At 36.1% G+C, this 11,077-nt stretch overlaps 1 protein-coding gene across 3 annotated transcripts in view; it reads left to right on the plus strand.

Annotated features, from left to right (window-relative positions):
• Positions 1–10,776, plus strand: part of arhgap6 (Rho GTPase activating protein 6) — a 134,932-nt gene extending 124,156 nt beyond the window's left edge. For 2 of the 3 annotated variants that reach the window (XM_031895642.1, XM_031895643.1), the window contains exons 10-13: positions 1,034–1,131; positions 4,710–4,963; positions 6,092–6,172; positions 8,691–10,776. In XM_031895642.1, the coding sequence (XP_031751502.1) occupies positions 1,034–1,131; positions 4,710–4,963; positions 6,092–6,172; positions 8,691–9,382 (1,125 nt within the window). In that variant the 3' untranslated portion in view covers positions 9,383–10,776. 3 annotated transcript variants of the gene reach the window in all.
• Positions 10,777–11,077: the final 301 nt, after the last annotated feature.

Below are 11,077 nucleotides of genomic sequence, written 5' to 3' on the forward strand. Positions count from 1 at the left end.
ATAAGGACCATGTGATTTAAAATGTACAGCCTGACTAAACTATTTAGATAATACCATAATAAGATCGGAATTTGCTCAGTTACCCGTAAATAATGGTTAATGGGTTAAAAGGTTAGGAACCTATTCTCACTGGTTCTTCCATTTTCTTACTCTCTAAAACCTAGTTGATGTTTTCATTGGTAAAAGCTTAAAAAGTAGCAATAGATGTCTGTTAATTTGGATTTAATTAAGGCTGTATTTGTACAGGTTTGGGTTATCTAGAAACCTGTTATCTAGAAAGTGCCAAATCATGGGAAGGTCAACTCCTATAGACTCCATTTTATTCAAATATTTTAAAACATATTTCCTTTTTCTCTGTGATAATAAAACAGTAACTTGTACTTGATCCCAACTAAGATATAATTAATCCTGTTAGAGGCCTATTGGAGGCAAAACAATCCTGTTAAAATTATTCAGTGTTTAAATAATATTTTAGTAGACTTAAATTTATGGAGACCCACATTGCCCTTATCCAGAAAACCTCATGTCACAAGCATTCTGGATAACAGGTCCGATAATGGTACAGAAACCATAGTTGTACAAAAAAAGAAGGTATGTCTATGCCCATTGCTTCCTTGAACTGCTCATTTTTGGGTTTTTTTGCAATGTGTGTAGCATTAGACATGGCTATAACTTTTTTCCCCACTCATTTGAGATTAGAAATAACTCTTGGCCGATGTTCTTTTCCTAGCTGTTTTATGCAGGAAGGGCTTCTCTCCAATTCTATTGTTTTTGGCAACAGAACACAGAAATGACCTGGTCTAGCTATGAAATCTCTTAATGTAAGGGGAAGTGTTATTTCGAGTGTTGAAAATCTGAAGGGGTTAAGAATCTCTTTACCTCTGTGCCTATGTAGGGGTACACACACACACACACACACACATATATTTATGTGTTAGCATTGCTGCCTTACAATGCTGGGACCTAAAGTTCAATTCTTACCAGGTCACTATCTGCAAGGAGTATTTATTCTTCTCCTGTTCTTGATTTAAAGGTCCTTCCTGATTTACAGAATGAAGTTCTTATTAGTCTATTAGAGACTGACCCAGATGTAGTGGACTATTTGCTAAGAAGGAAGGCTTCCCAGTCATCGTAAGTACAACATTTTTTTCTGCCAGTTCATTAAGCTTATATGGACTAAGTATGTTTCTGTTTTGCAGAGGAAATATTAAAAAAGCTGCTGTTGCTCATACACACTGTTATTTATTTATTTATTTTATTTCTTATTTTTATTTGTATTCTTTCATTATTTTTCCTTTTCTCAAATTACAGTAACTTGGCTATGTTAAAGCAACTAAATATTACCCAATGGCAATGAGATAGAAAGAAAAATAATCTTTTATATAAACAGACATGCATCTGCTGAGAAATCACCCATTTTCATTTTTCAGGCCTCATGTAATAAACATATTGACATGAATGCTTTCAGCACTGTGTGGGGTGACAGATGTAGAGTAAATACTCCTTCCCTACTGAATTCTAGAGTGCTTTCAATATGAAATAGTGTTTACCTGATTGCCAGAATAATGCTTAATTTCAAAACTATCTTCCATTATTTAAGAGAGATACTGCAGTTATATACATATAGTAAGAGAAGAGCAATGATGGAGATAGAAGATGGGTCCACTCTTGACTATTTCTGTAATCTCCCAGAATCCTTCAACATCTTTCTTAGCCCATCACTTTTCCCACCTCTCATTTCTCATTTTTTTCTCTTTGTTTTGATTACCTTGCTGTCTTTCTAACATTTTATAATAGAGCAGCTGGTATGATTTTGAAGTTGCTGGGAGTTCTTATTCCATCACAGTTGGAAGGTTGCAGTTTGGTATGCAAAATTGCATATGCATTGCAATCTTCTTGCCCAATAATAACTGTGTTGAACATGTCATACACAATTTTCCTGTGTGCTTGAAAGATGAGGTCCACCCAAAAGAGTGCCTTGCCATGCTAAATTGTTTCAAGAGTCAGAACCAGAGAACAAAAAAGGATAAACCAATACTGCTTTCAGTTGCAATTACATTTACACATAACTTTAAAACCATTGAAACCATTTATTTATATTGCTTTGAGTTATATATTTCTTGCAAAACAGTTCTTGGGTGGACATCCATTGTTAAATCTGTAGCACATAAAACCATGTGCCATTTCTATATTCAGAATGGAAGCCTGGCATAAGTGGGAGCCAATATGAAGAGCGCTGAGAGATCCTAGCAGCTTCTGTGGTGCTTTTGTACAACATCAAAGGGACTTACCTGCAAAGGCTACATCACTAGAAGTAGAAATTACATAGTAGGGACTTCTAGTCCGTCATTATTTCCGAGATTTCGCTTTTTTCTTCCTTCCTTCCTGTCATCTATCTGTCGGAGATACGTATTCATGTGTCATTACTTTCCTGTGTAGCGTAACAGTGAGGGTTGAACCCTATTTTTGTAGGTGCTGTTTTGGCTTCCTTTCTATTGTTACTTTGTGCAACTCTCTCCTGTTATTCACATCTTGCATATCTGTGGCACTGCTTACTCAGGATTCCAACTGACAGATGCAGGAAGATCAGGCAAATAAATATCTTTGCAATTTTATCACAACAAATTATAATGCAGTAGCTTTCCTGCTTGGTATCTCGGAGGTACAATACATACAGTGGCTTTGAGCATAATCCCTACACAGAGAATAGATGTTCTGAGATACGCATCAAGTCAAATCCTGTAACATAGCAACAGGTTTCTTAAATACAGTTTCATGGAATGAGTCACAACGCCCACATGTGATGAATGTCAAAAAGACCAAAGAAACTGTTCAGGGAATCATAAATGATTCATAGCCGACAACAAAGTTATACAAAATGTATTACAACTTTATACAAAACACGGAGGTCTATTGTTATGTACATAGCATTGGCTTCTGAATAACCTTTACAGGGAATATAATGTATAATACATTATTATTATGCATAAAAGTAATTTTAATTGCATTATAGGGAGTGGGGTTTAGATATACAATTTATAAGTTTACTTCTCTGAAATGCCGCATTTGCAGATCTACCCATGCATCATTATAAAGCTGGCCATATATTGACAGATGCACTTGTTTGGCAAGGTCACCCAATGAGCAAATCTTTTCCCTGATATGCCCAACTTGAGAGGTGTGATATCAGATTGATCCGATCATTTTGCCCTCAGGTTGAACGATCATTTCACATTGATGAAATTCAAGATGAGAGCTGCGTCAACACGCTGATGCGCTCCTCATCCTGCCAGGATTTTGAAACCTGCCTGATCAACATCTGGCTGTTTTTCAGCCAAATATCTGGACCACTTGAGGGCCCCATACACAGGCCAGCTCTGTCCAATGGCAGCTCCTATTGGCCCACGTATGGCCACCTTAATTCATATAAGTCCATACACAGGTACTTAAAGTGATCCTTGCTTGTGCCTCTTTTATAGGGGTTGTTCACCTTTGTACAACATTCACAAATCTACTTCAATAGAATCACCTGGGGCTATTGAAAAATGGCTAAAATGTTGATTTTATAGGGAATAATGTACACTTATAAAGGAGTTCCTTGGCCCTGTAAAGCAGGGGTGTCAAACTCAATTACATAAGGGGGCCGAAATCTAAAACACAGGCCAAGTCGTGGGTTGACCGATATGCATATACATTCATAAGGGTTGTAAATTCTTGCTTAATTTTCTTAACAGAGAATATAGTATGTAGTAAAAAAGGGCAAAATAATCGGTGCTATTGCTACAGACTTTCCTGTGTCGCAGAAAACAACCAAGTCATCCATAGTCAGCAGGCTCTCAATGGCTGTCATTGTGCTTTGAATCTTATTAAACAGAAAGCGTGTCTTCATTACAAGGCACAAAAGTGCTTCCTCTGTAATCTCTGTAAATAATAATGGTACTTGATGGGTAGCAAAAAAAGTCTGTTGTTACCTACCTAAACCTGGCAGGAGTGCAGCTACCCCTGCCAACAAATACTCCCATTAGTCTCTAATAAAACCTCTGGGCTTGGTAGTCATACTGCAGAAATTCACAAATGAATGTAAAAAACAAAAAAACAAAAACAAAAATAATAATATATATATACCGTATATATATCTGACAGGAGGTTGAAAGGTCTCTGCTCAATAGATGATTACATGTTTAACATTTATCTTACTGCAACCCAGTGTCCACAGGCTAGAACGGCTAAATGGAGCCCCTCTAAACTTAGTGCCAGGAAATCTGTTGCAATGTAGCCCGTCGATATAGCATAGCGTATGCTTGCAATATATCATTCATGTAGTGCTAGCCTGACCCCTGGTGGGGGTTTTAATAGAATATAATTTTAAAGTAAAACTTATTTTATTTCCAAAATGATACTACAGTATGAGAACAAGAATTTGTTTAATGAGGATTTTTTTTAAAATTTTTACAGGACCGATAATTGGTCTTAAATATTTTTAAAGGTTATACTGCTCATTTGAAATTTTACTATAAGAGCAATGTCATTGAGAATATTGCATTTAAATTAAATGTGGTAAATCTGCAGTTAGTGTAGCCCTGCTAATTGCATTCCATGTTATTTGAAAACCTATTTCTCTTTTACAGACAACAGTTCCTCACTAGACATCACTAGTACAGGGCAAAAGTGCAGTGGGGATTCTAATCTTGTTCTCTGTTTTTTGCTAGAAGTCCAGAGTTGCTGAGATCAGAGTCATCTTTTTCTGAAGGAAGACATTCGTCCACAGACTCTAATAAAGCTTCTAGTGGGGATGTTTCTCCATATGACAATAACTCTCCAGTCCTGTCTGAACGTGCTATTTCCAGGCAAGAGGACAGTGTTAATTCAGAGAAGCTTCACAAGGTTCCTGAACCACACACCTTGGTTGGGCATTTATTGTCCAAAACCAAGGATTCTTCCTCTACACAGTGGTGTAATAAGGGTAAGTGAATATGTTGATTGGAATTTTGTTATCTCATATGTATATATATATATATATATATATATAACTACGCGAAAATCTGCACTCACCAATCCCACAAGCAACGGCCGGGTGCTGACCCACAAAATCCACATAGTCCATAGAAAGCACTCATGGCATGTATATCCAAAAACGAGTAACGTTTATTTAAACAAAAATATCAATTTTTATTTAAACAAAAATGATATTTTTGTTTAAATAAACGTTACTCGTTTTTGGATATACATGCTGTGAGTGCTTTCTATGGACTATGTATATATATATATATATATATATATATATATATATATATAAATATATATATATATACTTTGTGTTTTGAATTTTCACTTAATATTTTATTTGTATGCAACTATGTTCCTGTAATTATGAGTATAAACCATTCATGTTTCCTGTTTTTGAGAGTATAAACCAATTATTATAATTCCATGAATTGCTAATCTCAAAAGCAAAAGCACCTACTATCCAGGGTAATACCTTGGCAGGAAGGAAGCTGCCCCTACTGATATTGGCCTAAAAAGTCACTTTTCACTGTGCTGAGTTGCTGAGTTATTAACTGGGGTAGTAGGACTGGGGGCAGAATTCGTATTAGTAAATCATGGGGTCAGATAAAATGGTTTACACTGATGCCTGAAAGTTATAGCAAGTTTCCAATGCAAGCTGGGGCATCATTTGACATTGCATTTTTAAAAAAAGTTTAAGTTTTAAGTTTTAGTACATCTGCCCCTAAAAGTCACTTGACTTTAGGTCACACATTTTAGCTTGCAGATTTTTTTAGGGTTCCATTGTGGTTTGGGATTCCTGGAAAAAAGATTCAGGATTCAGCTGAATCCCAAAAATAAGGATTCAGTGCATCCCTAATTGGTTTTTTGTTGTTTGTTTGTTGAGGTAAAGGTATTATAAAGAATCTGAACACTTGTTGGCTTAAAACTGTTTTCATTTTTTTTTTTTTTTTTTTTTAAATAGATGATTTTTGTATTTTAATTTTTCTTATATAATTTAACTCTTCATGATGTTTGACAGCAGCATGTGATTGCTTTCTTTTATATCTAAATGAATGTTTCATGTGTGGATCCTTTTTTCCCCCAGAAGTTCCAGAGGACAATTTCAATATATGGGGCACCTGGCATTCAACTTTAAAATCTACATGCAAAGATCAAGGAATGACAGGTAGAGTTTGGGTCAATGTCCTTTCTGGACATTGAATGCATTTTAATTCCATCTCTCACCTTTATACCTAACACAGTTAAAATACACAAGCAAGGGATCTGAATCCAGTACTACATGTTGCATGTAACTGAGCTCCTAAGTTATGATTGGTTCTTAGATCTGTAGAAACTGTTGGTATCGTGCTCTGCTGCCCTGTGTTTCCCTAACTTAAAGAGTACATCATATCTTCATGGCTGCTGTTAGCATTCCTTAAGGTCATGAGTTTACCTAGCCTTATTCCACATTAGTAATCATTTTGTGTGAATGTAGTTGAATTCTGAAAAATGGGTTGGTTTAGTAGATTTGGAACTGGGCAATACCCTAGGTAGAATTTCCCTAGTCAGAAGTTTAAGAGCATTAAGGGGCACAAAAGCCCCTTAGTGCTTAGGCACTGAGCTCTTCTTAATGTGTTATGTCTATCTTGCTCTAAGGTGGTTTAGGCGGTAGGGACCTGGCCCCCTGTGGCCTGCTTCCTCTGGCAGGTAGGTGGTAGGGAGTATACAGGCAGTGATATACTCATTGGGGGGGCTACAGCAGGTATCTCTGAAATGGAGATCAGAGACATTCAGCAATTCTACAATAACAAGGCAGTGTGGAAACCACAAACGCCTGTTTTTTGCACTTTACACACTGCCCAAGAGGTAATAAATGGACCCTCAAAACTGACTGTAAAAGAAAATTTCTGGAGAGTGTTTAATCATTTCTTCAAAACAGAACTTCTAAGCATTATGGCAGATTGCTAGCAGTGGAGAGTGCATTGTATTTTGGAAATGTTTCTTGAGGTATTAAGCATACTATATAAATAGAATAATTTTTAGTGCAATGTTACTAAATTAGTATGTTTGATATATGATATTTTAAATCATTCCGCAGTTTACACATTTTTTACGGATTTTAATACTTATAACAAGTTAATATGTATGCACTAATGATGAGTAAAGAGGGTCAGGTATTGGCCGATTTTAAATCACGAATACACAATATGATTGGATAAACACATAATGGTTTATTGATGGGGATTGTGCAATTTTTCATTGTATTATGAGTGTATTTAAAGTGGTTTAAACACTATTTGTACTATCCTTGAAAAAGGTCCTGTTGAGGTCCGAAACGTTGGACTACTTTTTGTGCAATGCGTTAGCAATAAAGTTGTGATTCAGAAGACTGTATTTGTTAAGAAAAAAAGTCGCACAAGATTATAATGGTTATTTTGCCTACTTATTTTTAGGATTTTTTTCAACATGAAATAGCTCCTAAAAAAACACATTAAATTGTATTTCTGTGAAGGAGAGAGGACATATTGTGCTATGGTTTTCAATAAAAGCAATTGAATATTTATGCAGCTGAGTATAAACCCTGGAATGCTGAAAGCTTTTCTGCCTATATATATAATAATTTAATCCTATGCTAAATCAAGAAAAAAAATAAAAGTATTCAGACCATTGGGCAATTCTGTAATTTTAAGAAATAAGAAATCACAAATTTGTGTTGTTGTCTGTGCTATGTCAATGTCCTTGTCAATGACCATGTGACCTGCAACACCCCTCCTCACCTATTCCCCTCGGCCCTTACAGTAACTACTGACACAAACATAATTTTTTTTCAATATATGTTTTATGTTGGAAGAAAATCTGTTCAGGTATGGGATGCATTATCCAGATACCCATATGCAAAAGTCCCCAAAATACAGAAATGCCGTTTTCCACCTTATTTAGCAAACAGTTCTTATATTTTCCTTTTTCTCTGTAATAATACAACAGTACGTTGTACTTGATGCCAACTAAGATATAATTAATCCTTAGAGATATTAGAGTTAACACAATCCTATTGGATTTATTTAATATTTAACTGTTTATGGAAGCCTTAAGATATTTTTCTTTAACTCAGAGAAAGTCAGAGTTTTCATACTATCTACACTTTTTAAAGCCACCTTTTCCAGCAATAGCAGCTTTAAGGGTAAAGACAGATGTGGCAATTGGCTGCGATTTTTAAAAAACCCAGTTGCAGCGACTAATCACCATTGCTAAGATAATGGCAATTTGTACTGTGAGGAAGATTTCACATGCGATGACTTGTATATTTGTGTATGGAATTAGTTGCTAATCGCCATGACTGGGTTTTTAAAAATCGCAGCAAACTATTGCCCTGTCTGTCTTTGCAAAAGGCTTCAGGGTTAAGTTAATAGTGATTTTGGCCGATTCTTCCAAGCAGATTTGCTTCTTCTTATTCAGACTTGCCAGATTATACTTCTGCACATCCATTTTTTTAACTGGTGCCATAGATGTCTGATGGATTAAGATCAGTGCTTTGGCTTTACGTTAAGAGACACTGGGCATCTTGTTAAAGCATAAGGAAGAATAAATGGTACGAAATAAAAGGAAGAAAAAATAGTATGAAATGTAGGAAAATAAGAGAATCTGTTTCAGTTTGCTTTATATGCATATATACATTTTTTTCAGTCTATTTCTTTTACTTACAGATTCATATGGGAATATCTATGAAAATAGCTATTTGCAACAAGGACAGTGTTGTCCGCTCCAAGGAAACCATGGTCAGAACTGGCAGCAGTGTAAAAACTCTGTAAAAGAATTGGAAAATGGAAAGCCTACTATACGGAGAAGTCAGACATCATCTGCCATTCCTGAGTTCCGATCACACATTCCCGTGACACGAGTATGCAGCAATCCACAGACTGAGTCAGGCAAAAGAAACTTGGAATACTCTTCAAGATGTGATCAGCACTTTAGCAGCAGCAATGCTGAGGACATCACTAATAAAGATCCATCATTATCTTATATCGAGAATAAACCCAAGCCTTTATATCTGCAGCATATCGATGTCAGTAAAAATGAGGCCCGCCTTCCTCCTCCATACCCAGGCTCTGCCAAACAAAGTGCAGCACAGACTCACCGTTCCCCAGTATTTTCACATGAGCAGGGTTTGTGGAGATTGCCAAAATCAGAGACACTTGCTGGGACATCATTGGGTAGGACTCAAGTTACAGAACAAGCTACTTGTAACAGGCAGATTTCTCAGAAAATACCAGACAATAACCAGAACAGTAGAAATCTGACAGAACAAGACTGGCAGGACTGGCAGAGAGAGAGGTGGCAAATCTGGGAACTCTTATCTGCAGATAACCCAGATACCCTTCCTGAAACACTAGTATGATGGACAAAAGAATATTCAGAATGGACAGAAAAGCCATAGTCTTACTTGAGACTAAAGAGATAAAAATGACAGTGAAATGTTGTACTTTTTATTTTTGTACACTTTTTTTTTTACTTTAATTCCTTTGGAACTATTATTTGCATTCATATGTATGCATCACTGCCATATTGTCTTTTGTTTTTCAATTGCTGCTTACATTTAAGGAAATAACTTCAACAATTCTTGTCACAGTGAATGGTGTAGATTGGTTGTCTTAATGCCTAGACATTCCCTGTGTATATTCTTCCGTGGGCTAATTGGCATAAACCTATATGCTGTGGGCACAAGCAGTAAAACAATCCGTTTTATTCTTCACTGCACTTGTCTTGCCATGATAATCAAGAACATATTTGTAAATTATGCACATGCTGGTTTCTGTGCTTTTCATTTTTTATTGTGGGGTGGGGGGGATACCATTTTTATTCTCAGGTTGCTGGGCAATGAAACAGCTTCAAATGTTATATTGCAGGGCACTACCAGAGTAGGACTGTAATTTATTCCATGTTTCAACTTTTACATATTTACTTCTAAAAAAGACTGTATATACTTTCATTTTAAGCAAGTACAGTAAGTTGGAAAGCAGATACCACAGCAGATCATAAACCAAGCCTAAAGGTTGGCCATACACATTAAGATTTTGCTCTCCCTAATGACCAATTTCAGTGCAATCTGACGATCGCACATCTGGCAATTTTTCATCTGACATCGGTCACAAAATCGATCGGGCAGATCTTAACATTTTCATCGTTAGATATTAAATTTGCCCATTGTCCAGTTGTTTGCAGGGCCAAGCAGGCAGTTATCCTAGATTCAACCAGATGATATTGCTTAAAATGGTTATTTTCGTTGATGAACAAATCGTAATTTTAAACGATCGTTTCAGGATAAGCTTGGTCCTACGATAATGAAAAGATAAACTTAACGTGTATGATTATATGAGTATAAATCTTAACATTTATGGCCAGCTTAAGAGTCTCACGAGCAGTCTACACGTCTTCCTTTTAACTTTGCCTTTCAGGACTGCAAGTGCTAGGCACAGCTATTGTATACATCATAATTTATACATACATATATATATACTGTATACTTTAATATATTTATATCCTATATTATCCTATATTGTTTTCCAGCAATTAACTGGAATCTCAGAGGGTCAAATAAGGTATTTAATTGTGGCATCAAAGCACCTTGCTTTACTTTTTTTTCAACCTGGCAATACAGGCTGAGTAAAGTACTTTGTTGTTCTGATTATTTCTATAATACCTTCCATATTCCGGGGAGACCAATTTCAGGACAGCAAATAATGGACATATATTTTTCTGTATCAAGGTCATTAAAAGATTTCCTGATTTGGTGCACAGGGCCATGTATCTTCTGATTAGATGGTTAATACAGGGTTACTTGCATACTTCACAATAAATGGGCAACCCAATTCACTCTTCAGATAGAATGCCCCACCAATGCACATAGACTTTATGTCCTTTTCATAAAATATCCACAACTATGCCTGTTTAGCTGTTGGTGGTTTCTGAAGTGCAAATGAGGGGCCAATGAGGGTAATAGTGATATGAAGCGACACAGTGCCATCTTGTCTTACTTGTGCAATCTTGTTTCTTTAGAGGCTACACTATGGGGCATATTTATTATGCTGTGTAA

The sequence above is a fragment of the Xenopus tropicalis genome, chromosome 2 (assembly GCF_000004195.4).
Source record: "Xenopus tropicalis strain Nigerian chromosome 2, UCB_Xtro_10.0, whole genome shotgun sequence".
In the NCBI taxonomy this organism is placed as follows: Eukaryota; Metazoa; Chordata; class Amphibia; order Anura; family Pipidae; genus Xenopus; species Xenopus tropicalis.